At 49.5% G+C, this 22905-nt stretch overlaps 1 protein-coding gene across 1 annotated transcript in view; it reads right to left on the bottom strand.

Annotated features, from left to right (window-relative positions):
* The window catches only part of LOC122369467 (twitchin-like), a 57922-nt gene extending 35698 nt beyond the window's left edge, over positions 1–22224 (bottom strand). The window contains exons 1-5 of the mRNA XM_043344242.1: positions 21943–22224; positions 8162–8299; positions 7377–7558; positions 601–684; positions 349–441 (exon numbers count right to left, since the gene is read on the bottom strand). Of these exons, the coding sequence (XP_043200177.1) occupies positions 349–441; positions 601–684; positions 7377–7558; positions 8162–8299; positions 21943–22069 (624 nt within the window). The 5' untranslated portion in view covers positions 22070–22224. The remainder of the gene's footprint in view (positions 1–348; positions 442–600; positions 685–7376; positions 7559–8161; positions 8300–21942) is intronic.
* Positions 22225–22905: the final 681 nt, after the last annotated feature.

Below are 22905 nucleotides of genomic sequence, written 5' to 3'. Positions count from 1 at the left end.
CTCTCTCTCTCTCTCTCTCTCTCTCTCTCTCTCTCTCTCTCTCTCTCTCTCTCTCTCTCTCTCTCTCTCTCTCTCTCTCTCTCTCTCTCTCTCTCTCTCTCTCTCTCTCTCTCTCTCTCTCTCTCTCCTCTCTCTCTCTCTCTCTCTCTCTCTCTCTCTCTCTCTCTCTCTCTCTCTCTCTCTCTCTCTCTCTCTCTCTCTCTCTCTCTCTCTCTCTCTCTCTCTCTCTCTCTCTCTCTCTCTCTCTCTCTCTCTCTCTCTCTCTCTCTCTCTCTCTCTCTCTCTCTCTCTCTCTCTCTCTCTCTCTCTCTCTCTCTCTCTCTCTCTCTCTCTCTCTCTCTCTCTCACCTGGCACCGGTCGTCGGGCTGGACCCTCTCCTTGTTCTTGTACCAGTGCACGGTGGGCAGAGGGGAGCCAGTGAACTGGATGGTAAAGCTGGCCTGAAATGCGCCACACTGGTCTGTGAACGGCATCTCTGGTAGACATGGTACAACAGACGTGGGCCTTTTAACGCTACTTCGTGAAACGTGGGGCTAACGTGAGTTATACCAGGGGTGTATGCACATTGCACACTGTACATGGATAGGTCGAGCATTCACCTTATCGTGCTGAAGACAGGTGGCGTCTCGGAGCGTCCGTAAAACCACCGGCGGCTCCGGATCGGATTTTTGTCGAAGAGATATCTGTAAAAGGAAAGGAACGCCTAAATGTGAAATACGTCAAGGACACATCCCTATTATAGTTCGTTGTACACTGTTATAATTAACCTTCCAGGCGGTGGGGGGGGGTGGCATTTTCCCCCCTCTTTACTTTTTTCAATATATCTCGAGAACCGCTGCGCCGATCGTCACCAAACTTTCAGTACCCTCCCGGGAGCAGCTAGCGCACATGGTGACCAAAAATTTTTCCAAAGGCTATGATAGGTTGGCCGCTAATGACGTAAGAGTGACGTCATTTTTGCCATTTTCGACCCAAAAAAAGGTTTCGCGGGAAGAGCTGTCAGGCTTACAGCTTTAGAGATACAGAAAAATGTTTTGGACATAAAAGGTGTGGAATCAAAAGGCCTACAAAACTGCTATTTCGGTTTTTCGAATTTTTTGGATTTGGACCCCAAAAAATCAAAAAATAGATTTTTTGAATATAATAGCCAAAAAATCCAAAAAGTTTTTTTAATTTCGAAAAAACCGGAATATATGTGATAGTCGTTACCGGCTTCTATCTACATACCAAATTTGAGATCGATACCTCGTTTTTTGGCCAAGTTATAGCGAAAAAACTGTTCAAAATTGATGACGTCAAATTTTCAAACTCAATTTTTAGCAATTCTAGACCTCGTAGCGCAAAACAAAGACCACCATTAGACTCCCCGTGACGAGCTGCATCGAATCGGTACCCATTTTATGCAAAAATATCAACTTTGAAATTTGACCTTTTTTGACCTGACCTTGACCTGACCTCCACCAGAAAGTGACCTAAACCGTACCTGATGGTCTTATAACCAACACCATTGAGTTGGAAATGAAAAACTGGCCATAAAACATGCATCACATAACCTTAGTAAAGTTGGGCTCATGTGGTGACCCTTGGTGACCTTTGGTGACCTGACCTGTGACCTGACCTGGTATGACCAGTGACCTCTAATAGCAACATATGTACTAGACAACTGACGCCTTATCGCTGATTTTCGACAAAATGCGTTTTACTCGGGGTTATAGCGCTTTCCTTAGAAGCCCTGTGAACGGTGAAACATTTTATCTTTGACCTGACCTGTGACGTCATCGGTGACCCCGAGGTCAATGAAATTTGGTTTCCCTCAACAAATTTGACAGGGCTATCGAACGCCGTTTGAATTTTCCGGATCCGTCCAGTAGTTTCGGAGATACGGGGGGGGGCAAAAAAGTCCCCCCCCCCCACCGCGTGGAAGGTGGCTGGTAGGCCCACCGCCTGCCGGGTTAATGGTCAATATAGTTTGCGTATCGTCAACTTACGTAAACAAATCTGAAAAAAAAGAGTTTGTGGTGGATAACATCACTGACTGATGGCTAGCATGTGCATTATTGTCTGAGCATTAAATGTAGGGCATTTAGCTAGAAATGAAACCGTTAAAAACGTCATATACAGGGTGATCCAAAAAATTTGGAACCCCTAACTTAACCCGCGCCCTGGTGGGGTCTGTTTATAACGCGACCTGGTGGGGGGAGGGGCTATTTTTTGCCCCCCCCCCCCTCGTATCTCCAAAACTACTCGACGGATCCGCAAAACTCAAACGGTGTTCGAAAGGCCTGTCAAATTTGTCGAAGGAAACCAAATTTCATTGACTTCGGGGTCACCGATGACGTCACAGGTCAGGTCAAAGATGAAATGTTTCACCGTTCACGGGTCTTCTAGGGAATGCGCTATAACACCGAGAAAAACGCATTTCGTCGAGAATCAGCGATAGGGCGTCAGTTGCCTAGTAGATATGTTGCTATTAGAGGTCACTGACAATACCAGGTCAGGCCACAGGTCAGGTCACCAAGGGTCACAGGTCAGGTCACATGAGCCCAACTTTACTAAGGTTGTGTGATGCATGTTTTATGGCCAATTTTTCATTTCCAACTCAATGGTGTTGGTTATAAGACTATCAGGTACGGCCTAGGTCACTTTCTGGTGAAGTTCAGGTCAAGGACAGGTCAAGGTCAGACCAAAAAAGGTCAAATTTTAAAGTTGATAGTTTTGCATAAAATGGGTGTTTATTAGATGCAGCTCGTCACGGGGAGTCTAATGGTGGTCTTTGTTTTGCGCAACGGGGTCTAGAATTGCTAAAAATTGAGCTTGAAAATTTGACGTCATCAATTTTGAATAGTTTTTTCGCTATAACTTCGCCAAAAAAAGAGGCATCAATCTCAAATTTGGTATGTGGATGGAAGGCGGTAAGGACTATCAAATATATTCCGGTTTTTGCGAAATTCAAAAAACTTTTTGGATTTTTCGATTATTATATCAAAAAAATAATATTTGATTTTTGGGAGTTAAAATAAAAAAAAAATCAAAAATCCGAGTAAGCAGTTTTGTAGCCCTGTCGATTCTACAGCTTTTATTTCTTTATCATTTTTGTGTTTTTTTGCAAAGCTATAGGCCTGACAGCTCTTCCTGCAAAACCCTTTTTTGGGTCGAAACGGCAGAACATGACGTCACTCTGACGTCATTTCCGGCCAACCTATCATAGCCTTTAGACAATTTTTAATCAGAATGCGTAAAATTGATGTCCGGGAGGGTACTGAAAGTTTGGTGACGATCGGCGCAGCGGTTCTGGAGATATATCGAAAAGTCTGGAGAGGGGCAAAAAATACCACCACCCCCACCAGGTCGCGGGTTTAAAATGTCTATAAGTCCGAAAGTATTCACTATACTAACAAATTACGAACACCATTAGAAAGAGCAGTAAATTCTCTATAAAATCACGTCAAAGTGGTGCATGTATGTTGTAAAGCATTGGCACACTATTTGCCTTTGGAATGAGCGTCAGAAAACTGCGTGAAACGAAATCGCCAAATGTTAACAATGCGCTGAAATCCGTTAGCACTCTATCTGTTGTCTTTTTGCGAATAACACCACATCCAAATTCAATGTTATTACATAAAAGTTTACACAGAAGCACACAGTAGAACAGATATACGCGTCCTAGCTTCCGCTGTTCATCCCAGCATGTGCTCAACGCGAGTTCCGTGGGCCGTCACGCAGGCCTGCAGTTGCTTGGGGACAGCTACGACTGCACGGGCCAGCAGTCTCTGGGACAAGTGGTCCCAGCAGGCCGTCAGCCTTTCCTCTCCAGTCCTTACAATAGCACGTGAATGAGCTATTTTTATTCATGAACCTCCAACAAGCGACATGGTCAGAACAGCAAACCGTCAATCACTGATTTGCGCATAATGTTCAAAACCGTTTCACTGAGTTTCGTGACAAAAATTTTATAGGCATATGTCTAGGGCAATATTTATAGTAATAATAAAGTTCAATCAACTTGGTTTTATAGAGAATTGAACGCTCTTTCTAATGGTGTTTGCAATGTGTCAATAAAGTGAACTTTTCTGACTTACAGACATTTTAAGTTAGGGGTTCCAATTTTTTGGATCACCCTGTACATTTACGAAAACCTGAGTGGAATATGGGCGGCAACACACTGGCTAGAGACAGCGTTTCTGGGACAGCTTTGACAGAAGTTCTCAGGGGAAAACAGAGCTTCATCCACTCGGCCCCCACACCCTTGTCTGGGTTATAAGTGGCACCCCTGAGTATACCGACGAGCTACCCCTCCCAACGCGTGGCACGCTTTTCATGACATACGACATAGGCAATGCATGCGTACCAAATCATGGAGTAGCGTAGCACTTTATTTTGCTTTAGTTCTACTTCCACGAAAACGCTCTTTCATTGCAATGTTACATACCGTCTGTCCAAGACTGAGTGAACCAACAACCACTTAGGTTCAGTCAGGGCCGGTCACTGTTCCGCTTCAACCATTCATCACTCCTGGAGGTCCCCCTTCCTAGTTTGAAATAACATCAGAAACTACATTTTCGTTTTGCTGAAATTGCATGACAGTCGTTTCTAGTACGAGCACGTAGTTGTAGATTTATCGTTTGACTTCAAAAGGTTTCATGAGCAGTGCAAGCTAATAATTTACCCGCGACGTCAAAGTTTAAATGGAAACGAGCAACTCCATTGCGAGGCAACCACTTGACTATACACGAGACAATGTCTTGGGCACCGGCCGGCAGAGCAACAGTTTACAGCCAGTGCGACCATGGATCGATTGGGCTACGGCACAAATGTTCTGCGTAAGAGCTGCGCTGGACGAAGAAGCTTTCAAAAAAAAATGTTTATCGTTTATTTGTGATTAGTAAATAACTTAGAGAAACAGACTGAGATAGCCTTTCCCGTATTTCCCAGCCGAATGGTAAGATAAATGTGTTAAAAAGACGATGTTTGCTAAAATTATAGGTCTTATCCCTAAGTCCACTGTCCAGGGCTGCACCAACAAGAGCTTTGCATGCATTCAATGATTGAGCAAGGTTTGGGATTACATACTTACAGTGTAGTAAACAAAATTTATTTATTTATTTATTTATTTCAAAAGATCGCCGACGGGATAACCCATTGAGTGACGAAGTCATTATTTAAAACAGTTAGGGTAGGGTGGGGTAATTTGAACATGTGGGGCAATTTGAACATAGTGTGAATAACAGAAAATTACGGAAAATCCATAAGTGGCATGACAATAAGACCAATGAGAGAAATTATCGTAACTAAAAGGGCTATCATATGAATGGGGTTTTAAGTTTCAGGGAATGAAGATGTTGACGCACAGTGTAAAAAATCAATTTCGCAAGGAAAAACGCCTAACAACACGTCATTGCAACTTCATTGCAGCGCAAAATCTTGCATTGCTAGCGCCTAATACGCAACGGCTTTTGTTGTATAATGACCTAATCAGCGCCGTCAATCCAAGAAATTTGCTTTTGAACCCTGTTTTTTAAAATGGCAAAATAACTTTTAGCGTGGGGTAATTTGAACATCGTGTGAGAATTTGAATGAAGACAGGGATAGCTCCGAAAAAAAACAACGCTCCCAGTTTTTTTTTTTGCCAATATTTTCGACCCAAGGCAGTAGCAGATAAGTGATGCCAGTTTTAGAAAATTTACGTCTAATATCCGTCTAATGTCCGGCATTTTTGTTGATTTTCCGTCCAAAAATGTTAAAGTCAACTATTTGTCCAAATATGTCCGAAAATTATGCAGCTATCAACACTCAAAACCGTCATTTATATTGCTTATCATGTAATTTTACCAGCCGAAAAGTGTTCATTATATTGAGATCTTAACAAGCTTTCCATTCGCCAATCAATGCTATGCACGATTACTTTATAAAAAGCGCTGAAGTGTAGCAAGCCATCGTCCAATATTGTCCAGTCTGCTACCTTTGTCCAAACAATTCCGAATTGGACATTGGACAAAATCAGAACTCCAAATGTCCAGGTTTCGATTGGCACCACTTTAACAGATGTAGTACGGTTGGGAGAGTTTTTATCGAACAAAAATGATAGACGTTCTGTTAATTGAAGAGGGGCGAATTCTGTCAACTGACCGGTGTGCAGCGTGCAGATATTGATACTCTGCAACTGTTGTTTTTGCTGTTGTGTTGATTTTTCAAGTGAAGGTATGTTTAGAATTGTTCTGCCTATTTGTTTATGGGTCAAACAACATCGGTGCTGGCGAGACTATCGTTTTTATGACAGGCAAAGGCAGTATGTTCAAATTACCCCACGGTTGGGCAATTTGAACACACCGTGACTTGGTGGAGAAGTGAGGCTATGCTATTCAAGGTATGCTCGGCTCGTCCAAAAATGAGGCTTGCATGGTGAAAGCAAGTGACACTTGCGCTACTGAAGCAGTTTTTCTTCATCCAGGGTTGAACTGGAATTTGGTACAACGGAGAAGACGTAAAAATATGTTCAAATTACCCCACACTACCCTATAAAAGAACACATTTACAAGACCTTCACACTCATGCACCCTTGTGCGCGCGTGCTCACAGATCTTAAAAGTGTGATGAAAAGGTGATAAAGGTATAAACATAAAATGAGATGTTTATACATAAGAGAGAACAAAGAGAAAAGAGAAAGAGAAAGAACCAAAGCGACAAAGAAAACAAAATCAAAAAGTACGCCTGGCCTTACTCATCCGGTCCGCCCAAGAGCCGCTGTTCGAGCCTCGCTGAGGCGGCTGGCGCGGCGGAACGCCTGCTGGGTATGCTGTGCCGCACGACAGCTGAGCGCGGCGGCGCAGTATCCAAAGACAGAACGGCGGCCGAGTGGCACTGCTCGACCAGCGACGAATGGCGGGTAATGGGTTTACTAATCATTCGTCACTGAGCCCATCACTGCCAAGTGCAGTCAGTCACCGGACGGCCACCAGCACTAGCCTTATATTGTCTTCTGTCTAGGAAATTCAGCGATGCACTGGGAATTAATCGGACATTATGCCGTCAATCGCAGTTCAATCAGCCCATTTTGTCCTCATCTACAGATATGGATGGAGCGCGCCCACCTAGAAGGAGTCGATGGGGCGGGGTGGGGCTGAGGGCGCCTTACCTGGACAGTCTGAAGCCCCTAGACAGAGTCGGAGGGCGCTCGCCTATAGACAGAGTCGAGGGGGCGGAGAGCACCTCACTTGGTCAGAGTCGGTACAAGCCTGGACAGAGTGAGGGCACTCACCTGTACAGAGTCGGAGGTACTATTACCTGTACAGAGTCGGAGGTACTTTTACCTGGACAGAGTCGGAGGGCACGGAGGGCGCTCACCTGTACAGAGTCGGAGGGCACGGAGGGCGCTCACCTGGACAGAGTCGGAGGGCACGGAGGGCGCCGAGCTGCCGCGCCGGTTCTGCGCCGTCACGCGGAAGATGTAGGTCTGACCCGGGGTCAGGTCGACCACCGCCTGGACAGTCTCGAAGACGGGCTCCTCGGTAACAGAAATCCACGTGAGACCGTCCGGGTAGCTGGCCTCCAGAAGGTAACCTGCAGCGCAGCCACAGTAGTAGTCACAGGCTCAGCTCGCAGAGAAACAGCGCCTACTTATCAGCGGATCGACAAGAGACACCCGACACCAATATCCGTGCTGCACATGCAGGCTGGCGCGCGGATGGACAGTGGACACTCACAGACACGCCTGCATATTGCATAACTGTGCTCCTATGGCAGCGGCGGTGGCCGGCGGGTTAACTGTGCTGGTGGTGGCCGGCGGGTTTCCTGTGCTGGCGGTGGCCGGCGGTGGTTACCTGTGGTGACCGGTGGCCGGCGGCGGTTACCTGTGCTGGCGGTGGCGTTGGCCGGCGGTGGTTACCTGTGCTGGCGGTGGTTACCTGTGCTGGCGTTGGCCGGCGGTGGTTACCTGTGTTGGCGGTGGCCGGCGGTTACCTGTGCTGGCGGTGGTTACCTGTGTTGGCGGTGGCGGTGGTTACCTGTGCTGGCGGTGACCGTCGGTTACCTGTGCTGGTGGTGACCGTCGGTTACCTGTGCTGGCGGTGGTTACCTGTGTGGGCGTTGGCCGGCGCTGGTTACCTGTGCTGGCGGTGGCGTTGGCCGGCGGTGGTTACCTGTGCTGGAGGTGGCGTTGGTTACCTGTGTTGGCGGTGGCGTTGGCCGGCGGGTCCCAGCAGACCACGATGCCGTGCTCCGGCACCTGCTCGTACAGGTACTCGGACTCGGCGTCCTCGGTCCGCGGCACGATGCTCGGCTGGCCGGGCTGCCCGGGCACCTCTGCAGACACACCGTGAAATGCAGCAGTCAGCACATGTTCCATGTGTAGTTCACGACAGCAGCCAGTAACCGCTCACTGAAGACAGCAGGCAATCTCAGCTCAGTTTTAAGAAGGACATGTGAGGAGTGCACTACTTCTTTCAAAGAGCGCGCAATTATGTGATTATGCGACGTGTATCAAAACATATTTATTGTCAAGTCAGCAATTCATGCGCTTATGTAAATCCTTGTCCTTTCAACTACAAATATAAGAAAAGAATAAAAACACATACTCGTAAGAAGCATCTATGAACCTGAAAAGCAGCTAGTTTGACAAGCATGGAAAACAATGACAACGGTATGAGTAAAAAAGGTAAGACTGGCCGTTTTCACGACGGAACTTTCGCAGAGGAACTTATTTGATACCTAAAAAGTACCTACACTTAGAGGCCTTAACATCCCTCAAACTGAAATATTTTATGTTCAAAATAATTTTAGAAGTTTAAATCTGGGCATTTTTTGCCCTCAAATCACTTATTTATTTACAAACACAGCAATTTTTGGTTCTAGTAGCCCACCTTTCGACTATGAGGTATTAACCCTCGCCCGTATAGGGGGGGGGGGTCGAACGGACCCCCCCCCATGGTTTTTCGCGAATAACACGCGTAAAAAGCGGCTGATCGCGACGAAACTTTCAGTACCCTCGCGTTCATCAATTTCACACCTACCCTGAAAATTTCATGACCCTGACCCAAATGACCTTTGACCTGTGACCTACTTTTCGAGACCATGTTTGGCCGGAATCGCGATTCGGCGTATGTCGGCTCGCATTAGCCGCGCGTTTGCAGTCTTTTCGTGGTTTCAAGCGTTCAAACATGTGATATGATGCTGCCCCCATGCATTAGGGTAGGTGTCAAGGTCACCTGAAGGTCAGGTCAGGTCATTGACCTTTGATGACCTCGGTTCACTTTTTCGAGTTTTACATGTTTCCAGGCCAGTTTTTGGAGCTGAATTCGAATTTAGCAACCATATGAACATTTACGAAGTAGTTTTGGTGCCTTCGTAACATATTACGAAGCTGTCAGAGGCGGTTGCTACCTACTACGAATACCCTTACTGGTTGACCTGACCTGACCTGACCCAACCTGGCCTAAATACATGAAGACATCATCTGTGATCAAAACTAACATGATATTCGTGATCAGCACCCCGAGAAACCCCATAGCAGCCACACTTTACGACGTTCTAACAGGTCCCGATTTTCCCGCCTTTAGGGTCATTGACCTGACCTGCAAGGTCAACCAATGACCTAGGACCTTAAAATTGGGTACCATCGGCTTCCTCTCGTCACGGCCAACACGCTCGTTTTTTCTGCGAAGCTCTAGCTCGATCAGGGGCGAAACGGCAAGGGGGGGGTCCAACGGACCCCCCCCCTTATACGTTCGCGGCTGGAAAAACACCAATACGGGCGAGGGTTAAATCAGCGTGGCAACTTGCTCCCTCTTTGCTCCCTCGGGTATCTAATTCCGGAATTCTTAAAAACAAGGAAAGTATATATCGAGTTCTCTTTTATACCTATTCAGTTATGTTTTAATGGTGATTAAAATATGACAAATTTTTTAATTACATTTCATATAAGAAAACACGCAAAACAATGAAACAAAAATAACTACGGCAGATAATTACCTTCAGGTATCTAATTCCGACCAATCAGCACCTCAGTAGGATATGACGTCATACAAGAATGGTGGTGAAGGCCGTTTGCAGTCCCGGCCGGTAGGTCACGTGACCGCCGGGCGCCTCGGGTCACGCGGCGGTCGGGAGTCGGACGCGGGGCGTGGTCGCGGGCGGACGCGCGGGGCATCATGCTTTGCTTTGCTTGCTTTGTCAACTTCATATAACTTACTATCGCATTCGTGTGAAAGCCAAACACTGCTCAGTGCCCTTAGAAATTGAGTTTTGGAAAGCTCAAGTCCCTATAGCTCCTCAGGTCGGCAACAGTTGAAGCCTCATCTGAACCCATGTGAAAAAACGAGGGTAAGGAACCTTGTGTTGCTTTTTCTTTTACCGTCATAATTATCTCAAACCATCACAATTTTGAGTTGCCACATTGTCTGCTTCACTACATTCGTGTAAAACTTGGGTGAAGGCTGGTGGCTCAAAGAAAGGTGAAGATATTTCTTTAAGTGCCTAATCCGTGAAATTGAAATATCCCGGCTTTACAAATCTACACTTTTCATTTTCTCCACGATACATTTTTTAAAATTGTTTAAATTTTATCTACATTTGTTAAAATCGGGGCTTTGGTTTTTTGTAAACTAGATCATAAAGTTTACTATAGTTTTGTGTAACCTGATGGCTGAAGAAAATAGTAATTTTGCTAAAATGATGTGCGGAAATTTGTTGCTTTCCAAATCAAATTACTCATACCTATATTTCATTCAAAATTAGGAGGCATTATTACTGTTTTTTCTTGTAACATGAACTGAGTTTGGGTACGGTGCTCCGAAAACGTTGTGCAACTTTAAGCTAGCTAGAGCAGTTTCCATAAAAATTGTTTAGATAGTTGACATGGCTTGTTGACAACTCTTTTGCTGTTTCTAAAAAAGTGAAAAAAAATTTCCTGCATTAAGCACACAAGGCATGTTATTCTCATAAGCTATCGAATGTGTGTGCGTGTGTTTTTTTTAAGCTGTTTTTTTAAGCTTTTAAGCTGTAACTTCAGTTACTTCACTTTAGAACATATTGCCCAGAATGCGTCACTGATCATGAGCTGGTATATCATATCATATGTAGCAAATACATAAATGAGAATAGTGTGTCATGAATTTTTGTGCATGCTTCTGGATCATCTGTAATTACATCAAAGGCTCGGCTCAAGAGTGTCCTGCCGACCAGCTTATGCCCAACCCTTTCTGTCCGCAGAACGTCGCCTGCGACTCCCGCACGCCGTTTGCCCCGGCCGTCCGTACTGGTCTTCGCGCTGCGAGCCGCGCTGGAGTTCGCGGCGGCGTCGTGGAGCTCCCATCGGGACGGCGTGTGATGCCCGCGTCGAGCTTATAAGCCGTGAGCTTCGATTGGCGGCTCACGCGGTCACCAGCTGTATGTACAGCCTCGGCCCCGACGACCCCGCTAATGGCCGAGACCGGCATACCCCCGGCATGGGTCCGCTGTCCGGCGCAGCGCTGGCCGCCCGCATGCTATGCTACTTTTGGCTGTATCGCTGCCCAGCGGGAGCGCGCTCCACGCTGCGGAAGAGGTACACGTTGCGACCCGACTGAGGACTGCAACCGGATGGTGACACGTCGGCCTCTGCGCCCTGGCCGGGGCAGGCGTGACCGACGTCACATTGGAGGAACGCCCAAACAAGACCAGCCCACCGTCGGAGCAGCATGGAAATATCATGTTCTGCCTGGACGTCGGACCCGGCGGCCGCAGTGCACCTGCACACGTGCGGAGAGGGGCGCTGGAGGCTACTCTGGAGCTTCTGCCATTCCGCGGCGCGACTGCTGGCAAAACGGCGGCGATTGAGGCGGTTGGGAACAGCTGCAGCAATGGTGATGGCGGTGATGGCGACATGGCGGTTTGGGACTTCATCTCAGCGCGGCCGCCGCCCAGGCGCCGCTGCGCCCGGCTGCTCAGCCACCTACCGGATGGCGGGGTGGCCCTTACGGCCCTCACGCCCGTTCGGTCTGCGGCCACGTTGTGGGGTGGCGGTCGCGGGGTTAGCGGCGTTGGACTTCGTCCTTTATCCAGACTGCACCGTACCATCTGAACGGATGGATCTGCCAAGAAAGATGACATCCAAGGCGGCTATGAGGTGATCACAAAGCTTCACCAAGAGCTTCTCCTTCATGGGGCCGGCCGGCCGTTAAGTCGCAACACCGGCTGCCGAGTGCCAACAGCTGCGTGCGCTGGCGCCGACGCGTTGTGGGCCGCGCTGCTGACGCCCAAGCTGCGATATCAACCATCTATGAATAAGTGGCAGCGGTGGCGGCTTGTCAGTTGTTAACGTGCCTTAACAGACGTTGCGAATAGCCCGCGTTGGAATCGCATGGTTGGGAACACAACGCAAGTAAAAATGGGCTTCCTTGATGAACCTACTTTTTAAGCATTGTAGCCTTTGTAATTTTGGATGTTTTGCTGTAGATATTATTTTATACATATATACTATATAGGCACTCACGTGCTTTAAATCGCGCAATGCAATTGAACCATGGTAAAGACAATAATAAATGAACTGAGAGCTGACATGCCCCATGCTTTGTGTGTGTATGTGTGTGTGTGTGTTTTTTTTTTTTTTTGGCGAGTCGATAAAAGTGGTTTTGGACACTGGATGAGTTTTTAGGGGTGTGGTGAGGGGGGATGTAATTCCACAGACATTCTGTCAGATTCACTAATGCAGTAGGTCTGTGCGGTGTTTAGTTATCGGAGCATTCTTTGAAAGTCGTGAATAGGGCCACCGAGTACCTAAAGCCGTGATATTCCCCCACAAAAACTTCTTTTAAATAACCGGGGATAGGTACATGAGCAGAGTAAATGCTATTACGAACGCCTATCACAATGCTGAGCGAATAGGAAAATCCATAGATGGAGAATTGTGCCGCGTTACGGGTGCTCGGGCGCACCCAATCCACCGTTACCCCAGCGGTGACCTTGACCCGCATCGTCTGTCTCGGCTCCAAAGCCAAACCGGCGTGGAATTGGGAGCGTTCGAGCACTCATGGTCCAGCGCAATTCTCCACCTAAATCCATTCCTGATACACATTTGCTTGCTCATAGTCATGTAACCCCGGTAAATTCACCCAACTTTCATATTGGTCGCTCCATAGACAGATGGCCACAGAGATCAACTTAAAAGGCCATTGTTGCATTCATTTAGTGGAGATCATTAAAGAGCCGTGACAGGCCACAAGTCGCGTGACATCATACGTGTAACGACCAATGACGACGGCCTGCAAAACCCAATGGAAGCGGCTAGCAGCGTGCAATAAAACAGGGCGCTGCTTTCTAAATGTCTGTCGTGCGCCATAAATGAATATATTCTTTGTAGCCTGGCAACTCAGTATCTTTTTTTAACTATTGTACTAGTATTTAATAATTTCATAATTTTATAATTGTGCTTACGCTTTATGTTGATATTAGTGATAAATCCTTAGATAAAGTAAATCGATGTGATATTTAATAGAAAAATAGCAAACTAACGCACCATTCATTCGAAAGCTGGGGAACCTACTAAAAAGAACTACTAAAATTCCTGAGGAACCAAAGGATCAAATGGGGATTAAATAGATGCCTGCTATTCCGTCGTGAAAACGGCCACTATGGATAAGACAGTCATAGGGGGCGATAAACAGATAGAGCTACTACAGAAAGCGCCGGTTACCGAAACGAAGATCAATATGTCTCCTCTCACTTCACAAGTGTTCCAACAGCAAACAGCGAGTCTGAGAACTAGTGATGTCAATTACTCAAAATCGGAATACCGATACCAAACCAAATACCAAACAAAACCGTGGAGAAATACCAAAACCAAACCAACTTGGGAACATGAGGAAAATACCAACTTTTTACCGATTTCTTAGCCTCTTAAACATAAGCAAGGGTTCATGATACCAACAAAATACCAAACACATTAGGATTGAAATACCAAATACCGAGTTGGTATCGGTTTGGTATCGGTATACCAAAAAGTTGGTATCCGATTGACATCTCTACTGAGAACCACGGCTCTCATGTAGTGATGCCACGGCTGGCTGGCTGTGCCTCAGCAAACGACAGCCAAATCACAGCCGGCCCGTTCCCAGACCCGGGAAAAGCCGGACATTGTCGAACTGAGCCGGCACATATGAGGCCGTCAGAGGCTGTTTACTTTTATCTGGAAATAGATTTGGGCCGTGATTTGTGCGCCCACTGGAGAGGCGCGCTGCGGATGGGACGCCAACTTGGCTGTGGAGCTGGGCGATCCATTGCCCACCTGCGCCAGTGGCGCCGCAGCCGTCCGCTCCGCGAGCTCGGGGGTCTCGACCTCGGCATCGACCCCGTCCCCCGCCCCGGTCCCTGAGCTCCAGCCCGACCCCGTCCCAAACCTCTGTACCATATCCGTGACCCCAACCCCTGTCCCGACCCCTATCCGTGAACCAAAACCCCTCATCGACCCCACGGCCGCGACCTCCCCCCCCCCGTCCCTAGAGCTCCGACCCCAGCGCTGCCGGTCCCCATCAGTCCGCCGCACGACCCGTAGACCGCCGGGCCCGGCGCGGGCCGGGGGGCACAACAACAGCTGCAGCCATCAACCGCATGCCCCCTTCCCTCCAGACATTCCAGTGATTTCAACATTTTCAGAACCCTCGACCGTCAGTCCCATCAAGCCGTGTCTCTCAGCCCACTCATTCAGAATTCCGTTACCACACCTACGTCCTACAGCCCTGCCCCGACCGTGCGCCATTCGTCCCCGACGGAGACGCTGCACCACGCGCGCCAGGTGAAAAAGTGGCCCTGACCGCCAGCGCGGGCATGCTGCCAACAGCAGCGGCAGGGGCGCCAACAGCCCTGTCTGTCCAAACTGGCCGCGCGGTCACCATGCCTTCCGGCTGAGCGTCCCAGCGGGCCCTAGCATCCGTCCGAGCGGTCTGTCGAGGCCTCCCTAAATATCCGCCCGAACCGCCCATGTTTCCACATAATCCGTTGTATATCCGTAGTGAGCTGTGAAATAGCGTGGTAAGTATTAAAATGATTTATTTTGCGTATAAAATAATTATTTTGAACTGTATGCAGAATAACAATCAATAACATAATACATTTAAGTGTTCCTTTAATTTCATAGGTATACCTAATTGCCTATCATCGCTTCCGTCCTGCAAAATTAAAACACACACACACACAAAACACACATAATGCGAAAGCACGCTTCTATTCTCACTATGAAGTTATCTCACGCCCTTGCTAGTCTGTGTGCTGTGTGAGACTCGTCTCTTGAACCCGTCCGTATCTCTGATTGAACGATGACCGACTGTATGTATTTTCACCGGCGCTGACCGAGTACATGACTATGCATATTGCATAATGTATATTCAGCCGGGAGTGGGGCGCCGACCGCGCCGAGAGTGCCGTGTATCGATTGGCGTGCCAATAGGCCAGCAGCTCCTCCAGCGCTGCGGCCAATCTTTTTAGCAAACTGTCAAAGTAGTTCCGTCAATAGTACTGCACCCGGCCGTCGGAGGCGCGGCGCCGTCAGAGCCCCAGAGCGGTTACACGGTACACAGGCGAGGAGAGGGAGAGCAGGGAAAGTGGGTGAGAGGAAAGGGAGAGGGAGATGGAGTGGGAGGGAGAGGGAGATGGAAAGGGAAGAGGGACCCAGGGAGAGGGAGAGAGAGAGAGAGAGAGAGAGAGAGAGAGAGAGAGAGAGAGAGAAAGAGAGAGAGAGAAAGAGAGAGAGAGAGAGAGAGAGAGAGAGAGAGAGAGAGAGAGAGAGAGAGAGAGAGAGAGAGAGAGAGAGAGAGAGAGAGAGAGAGAGAGAGAGAGAGAGAGAGAGAGAGATGGTTGACCGTTTTTTGTTTTGAAAAAGGTCAACTTGAGTGTTGTCCTCAGGTCAAGGTTAGGTCAAGCCGATTACATTACAAAACTGGTCGATGCAGGTCATACTGCATATCGTTGAATTATGCAGCTCATTGTTAGTATCTTGGTACATACTTTTCACAACCCATGCTTGATCGGGATTCGGGATTATTGGCAAAAAAAAAAAAAACTCCGACGAGCTCAGGCGACCACAGTGACGTCATATATGACATCACGCAAGATCAAAATGCTCCACCCGTTGGATCTTGCACAGAAAGTATGAAGTGATATTTCTTCTTTCGTGCCTGCAATCGCGAAAAAAATATGGTAGTGGCATCAGTCGAGGAGGGTGATCCCACTACCAGATTTAGATTAGTGCTCGCCCCCTCAACGTTGTCTTTTTTTGCGAATGCCCGGAGCGCATTAGCTAAAGAGTGTTGAAAGCTGGCATACCTCACTTTTGCTTCAGGTCGGATCTTCTGACACCAACAGAAATTTCAGGTCAGGTCAGGTCACTAACCTATTACATCATAAGTGAACCTATGCACCGTCTTAACCCTCGCCCGTAAACGGCGATCTGCCACCTTCGCCCATGCAGGGGGGGGGGGGTTGGTGCGACCCCCCCTTGGCGTTTGAAAACGGAGCGTCGTAGAGCTTAGCGGAAAAGACCAACGGATTGCTCTCGCCGAGATCTCGCGATTGGTGGTATATTTTTTGGTCCTAGGTCAACATTTGACCTACCTTTGACCGGTCAAAGGTCAAATTTTCGGAAAAATAGACTTTTTCAACTTTCCGCGGCGATTGCGGCAAAACGGTGGGAGATATCGACTTGACAGCGCCGCCGTTTTTGCACTATTTCCGAAAAGCTTCAGGGGGGGTTGCACCAACCCCCCCCCATACATGGGCGAGGGTTAATGTCGCATTTTGCAACACCCTCAGTGCCTGGGAATATTTTACAGAAAGATTAAAGTTACAGGACGTAGTAGTTTTCGAGCCCTCACAGCTTGTATATCTCGGGTTATCCTGAAAAGGTTATCCGAGATCAGGTCGGTCAGGTAACCTCACCATTACCTTTAACCCTCGCCGGCCGAGGGGGGGGGGGCGGGTGCCGCCCCCCCCCCCATAGGGTTTTTTCGCGATAGCTCCGAACACGCTGGCGATAGAGAGCTGAAACTTGGCATACCTGACCTTTGATCCAAGCCGGATCTTTTGACACCAACCGCATTTTTGGGTCAGGTCAGGTCACTGACCTATGACGTCATAAGTGAACCTCTGCACGGTCTTCAGATGTCGCAACTTCGCAACGCCCTCACTGCCAGAGGAGATGTCACAGGGAAATGAAACTTGCAGGATCTAGTATCCATTATGAGTCCCACAACTTGTATATCTCGGATTTTTCCTAAAGGTCATATGAGGTCAGGTCATTTTCGTGACCTCACCATTATAAGTCAATGGGGAAAAATTCAAACTGCTATTCTGGCGCTGGGAACGATCTCCAACTATCTCAAGCACACAGAATCGTGATTTGATGCACTCCTTGCAAGGTTAGATGCGTCACTTTTGCAATGTTGACCTTGCGTGACGTCATTTATGACGTCATCAAGGTCAAATTAGTTTTTCGTCAATAACTCTTGATCAAATTGAGCTAGCGAGTCGGGAAAGGCACCAATGGACTCAGGAAGGCCTGCCGAATCGAATGATATGCGACATGACCTCTTTCGACCAACTTCGTGACCTGGGGGTGCTGACCTGACCTTGACCTGAGGTCAACACCCCAAGTTGACCTGACCCGGACAAAAAGTATATCATTCGACGCGCCTGAGCGAGGCGAACACGATGCTGCCAAAATCGGCGCTCTGCGGCCGTTTTTTGCGAAGTTATTCACCAAAAACTGAACCGTACCCTGGGGCACTTGACCTGACCTCAGAGGTCACCGGTTGACCTAGGACCTTAAAATCGGGTACCAATCTCTGCGTCTCGTAACGGCGCACACGCTCGTTTTTTCCGCAACGCGCTAGCTCCACCAGGGGCGAAACGGCGAGGGGGGGGGTCGTACCCGCCCCCCCCCCTCGGCCGGCGCGTATGTAGAAAACCAATAGGTCCGGCGAGGGTTAAGTCAAGGTGTGCGTTGGGGGGGGGGGGGGGGTGTACGGAAGCTGTTATTTTGGCGCCAGAAATGATTGAAGGTTATCTTCGACACATGTAGTCGTAACTTCATACAGTTCTTGCAAAATCTAAAGCTCAACTTTGACCTTGTCGATCTTGCGTAACGGCATGTATGACACCAATCAGGTCAGATAAATTATTTGCCAGTAACTCCCGTTTGCATTGCCCTAGTGAAGTTTCAAAACCACCGACAGATGACGGACGAAAGACTTGCCAAATTGAACTATATACGGCATGACTTCCTTCCAATATTTTAGTGACATGGGTGGCTTAGCCATGACTTTAAGCTAAGGTCAGTTGCATAAGTTTACCTCATCGAAACAAGCACAATATCATGTCACGCTCCGGAGCACGCGATCGGGATGGTGCAAGAACTGCATCTTTGCGATCTCTTTTGGCGAGGTCTTCCACCAATTCTCGAACCCATTTCTCAGGGAATCTGGCCTGACCTGAGAGGTCACTGATTGACCGCAGAATTTCCCTAACATACTCGTTGCATCTTGTAAAGGCGTATATGCTCGTTTTCTGTGGAGTTCTAGCATATAGAGGAGAAACGGCGAGGGGTGTTCCACCATGCATCTCCCCCTTCGGTATGTAGAAAGCCTTTAGAGCCGGACAAGGGTAATGCTAGTTTCCCCGTTACCCCGCGTCCCGAATTGTCACGCAAGCCAGCCTCGCAGCTTTGCATTCGTGGTTTCGGTACTAATAAGGCATAACGTAATCGCTGAACATACAGCAGGCTACAAGCACAAAGCACACAATGATCCATGTCAGTCATGTTATAGAGAATCTGCAAACACATTACATGTCATAATGAGAACGTACAAACACATAAGCGGTCTTTATGAAGTACATATTTAGCCGTCTATTCAGGTCTAGGTTGGACATTCCACAAGACTTATGTGGACTGAGGGTCCACAACATTCAAGTGAGGGTGTTGGCGAATGGCGCACACATTCAGAGAAGATCGAAGGCAAATGATTGTGTTTGGGTCTAAGCGCTTGAATGAGTGCGCTAATAGGGGAGAATGGGGCAAAGTGGCCACCCTAACGCTTCTCACGATGCCAACGCTTGATTTTTAAACTTGGAAAGATTCTTTCTATACCAATGTGATCGCTATTAAGTTGCCTTTTATTTCAACTGCGTTTTATTTCCAAAGGCGTTCACATATGAAAAATATTGACAAAACTTTAAACCTATGCATATTGGCCACTTTGCCCCATACCCTGGGGCAAAGCGGCCACTGGTGTCTTCTCAAGTCCCCATATGAGAAACAAAATTATTGCCTCATGTACGACTAGGGTATTTGATGGTGACAAGGTTTAAGCGAGGATGGATGTTTACTTTATCATCATCCACCTGTAGGTAAACAAAGAAAGGATTTTCATGAAAAACATTTAATTGCATTATTTGGTAACTCATGCAACTGAAAAGCGGCCAAGATGAATGCCTGACGACACATTCGAATATAAATAATGTTTTTATCCAGATGGAAACAACTTATGGCCAATTGGGGGGTGGCCACTTTGCCCCGGCCACTTTGCCCCGCGCACACCGTCCGAGACAACAATATTCCAGCTTAGCTATTAGTGGGGTAAAAAACATTAAAATTGGTAGAATACATGTACGATAACCATGCAATGCATGGATCAGAACGCTTATATAAATTCCAAACGGTTATGGAATAACATAACATTTAAAAGTTGTAAACATAGTTGGTAACCTGGCAAGAAATGCTTTTCCGTGTTTCACAGAACAATGGTGATGGGCCTGAAACCCCGGTCTGGCTCATTCGAACGACCGTGAAGAGAAGTATAATTGGAAACCATAAATTGGAACTGACGCCAGCTATGAAGGGCTAAAACGATGGGTGGCCGCTTTGCCCCGGGTGGCCGCTTTGCCCCACTCTCCCCTACTTGTGCTGTTCAACTGTCGTATGCAATCATCAAATATACTGTTTGTGCTTCTATTTGTAGAGATGAGCATGTAACTGACTGAATTTGACAACATAGAGAAGGCAGCTTCCAGCAGCCATTATAAACATTGGCATGTAAACTATGCAGTATGCACTGCAGTACAGTCACATTGATCACTGAAGACAGCACGTAGACGCGTTTATCTCCAGTAGGGTGTGGACTGTGGATGGCCCGCTGGTATGGTGTAGCTCTGTGACCCGTCTGGCTGCGCCGCGTCTGGCACCGTCACCACACCTGGTGGCGCGGCGGGCAGAGCTGCCAACAGACCCGACACACTGCCGGCTGCCAGTCCTGTGTCGGGCAGACATTACCCGCAGTGTCCAGCCGCCAGTTCCGCCACAATTAACTACTGAGATGACAATGTGCCACTGTTATAAAAGAATGGTGCACCTGTTCAAATATTAACTTTTATGACAAATCTTGTTACAGTAAACCTTATCAAAGCCAAAGCACTGAATAAATGCCTCACGGGCTCAAGCTGGTTTCACGCGTGCCAGTCGCGCGTTTCTGGTCTGGCGCGTTTGGCTTGTGCTTTTCGTTCTCGCTGCGCTCATCAGGGCGCCATTCAGTCGGGAGGCCGCTGTGCTGTGCGGACGGTTTGATCCCCGCGGCCGAGGTGGCGGCGCCCTTCCCCTCCCCCTCCCCCGGCCGCCCCGCCCGGCCCCGATCTCGGTCAGTCCCGCCCGGCGCGGCCGGCACGCGGCCCCAGCCCGGGCACGGGCACTGGGTCGCGCGCGTCAGGAATGTCGACTGCGGGCCGGCGCGCTCCCGCGCAAACCGCGCCGCCGCCGCCGGCAATTAGCGCGGCTCGGTGCGGCGACAATGACGTCTGATGTGCAAACAAACAGTGCACGGGCGGTAATGGGAGCCGGCGGCCGGTATTTGTTTTACAGGATGAGCCGGTGTCGCCCTGGGACGCCGAGGGGCGACATTGGCCGCGGGAGACTCTCAGAGACGCAGAGATTGGCCGCGGGAGACGGAACATGTCTCAGAGACGCAGAGATTGGCCGCGGGAGACGGAGCATGTCACAGAAACACAGGCCTGGCTGCGGGAGACGTCAGACGAGACAGCGGTTAAGGAGACAGGAGACATTTTCCTTGAGGAGACGGAAGAAGAACAGCAATCGGCCGACACAATGCCGACAGGCAGTCGGGTGCCAGTCAGCTCACCAGTGGGAAACTCAACTTCTGTGTGATCTGTGCTCTGTCTGGTCTGTTATTCTGTGGTCTGGTTTATGTCCGATCTGTGTCCGGTCTGTGTACGGTCTGTGGCCGGTCTGTGTACGGTCTGTGTCCGGTCTGTGTACGGTCTGTGGCCGGTCTGCAGTCAGTGGTCTGTCCCCGGTCGGTCGCTCTGTCTGTGTCCGGTGTGTGTCCGGTCTGTGTCGGGCATGTGGTGTGTTTCTGTGTCCGGTCTGTGTCGGGAATGTGGTGTGTTTCTGTGTCCGGTCTGTGTCGGGTATGTGGTGTGTTTCTGTGTCCGGTCTGTGTCGGGTATGTGGTGTGTTTCTGTGTCCGGTCTGTGTCGGGTATGTGGTGTGTTTCTGTGTCCGGTCTGTGTCGGGTATGTGGTGTGTTTCTGTGTCCGGTCTGTGTCGGGTATGTGGTGTGTTTCTGTGCCCGGTCTGTGGTGTGTTCTATGGTCTGTGCCGTGTCGGCCGCTCAGTCTCTGTGCCCGGTCTGTGTCCGGTCGGCCGCTCGGTCTCTGTGCCCGGTCTGTGTCCGGTCGGCCGCTCGGTCTCTGTGCCCGGTCGGTGTCCGGTCGGCCACTCGGTCTCTGTGCCCGGTCGGCCGCTCTGTCCCTGTGTCCGGTCGGCCGCTCTGTCCCTGTGTCCGGTCTGTGGTCGGTGCTCTATGGTCTGTGCCGTGTCGGCCGCTCGGTCTCTGTGCCCGGTCGGCCGCTATGTCCCTGTGCCGTGTCGGCCACTCGGTCTCTGTGCCCGCTCGGTGCGGCGCGCCACTCACCCCTGTCGGCCGGCCAGTCGGCCTGAGGTCGTCGCTTCTCCTCGTGCACCGGCCCCGTGTCGGCGCCGCTGTCCTGGCGGCTGCGCTTCCGGCCGCTGCGGCCCGGCCTGCCCTGCTGGTTGCCCATGCCGGCCGGCTGCCGGCGCGCGCCCCGTCCGCCCCGCTGGCGGCTGGCACAGCTCACACGCTCTCACTGCAGACGGCCGGTGGCCGGGCACACCTCACTGGCCCTGCAGGCCGGCACCGCTGACCCGCCGCGGAGCCCGAGCCCGCGCCGCCCCCTCGCGGCAGCCGCCGGCGACTGGCGCGCCGCAGGAGCGCTGCCAACCGGCGCGGCGCGGCGGCCGAAATATTTGGCTCCGCTGACGATATGTGAAGTTCCCTCCGTAGGCTATTTAAAGTGGTCCCGACCCCGGCGCGGTCGGCGCCGCAGCAGGGGACACATTGCCCTGCGCTCGCCGACGGAGCTGGAATGACGGTCCGGTGCCCTCGATAGCCGCGGGGTCGCATCGGACGGATAGTGATATAAGCCCGGTACCCTGTGTGTAGCCGGGGTCGGGCGGACCGGTGATATGGGACCGGTGCCCTCTGTGTGTTTGTGGGGGGGGGGGAGATACAGGCCCGGTGCCCTCTGGGGGGGGGGGGGGGGAGGCTGGTGATATACCTGTAGCACCGTGTCGTCTGTGGTGGGGTCGGACGGAAGGATTCTATGCATGCGCTCGGCATTCGGAAAATGTTATCCTTTAGAGATTGTCGGTCGGAAAAATAGGTATTGATGACAACTAATGTTCGGTATGCCTCGTTTAGGGAAGAATCATTCTCGGATTAATATCCTTCACATGAGAGCTCGGCATCACGGATGTCATCCCTGGACGGTTACAGTAATTTGACTTACTTTTGATTTTCGCTCTTGCAAACACCTTTAGTTATTCATAATATTGCATCACACGCAATATGTCATCA

Source organism: Amphibalanus amphitrite, unplaced genomic scaffold, assembly GCF_019059575.1.
Source record: "Amphibalanus amphitrite isolate SeventyFive unplaced genomic scaffold, NRLGWU_Aamphi_draft 001038F_arrow, whole genome shotgun sequence".
Lineage (NCBI taxonomy): Eukaryota > Metazoa > Arthropoda > Thecostraca > Balanomorpha > Balanidae > Amphibalanus > Amphibalanus amphitrite.
This window is presented reverse-complemented; position numbering and strand designations above follow the sequence as displayed.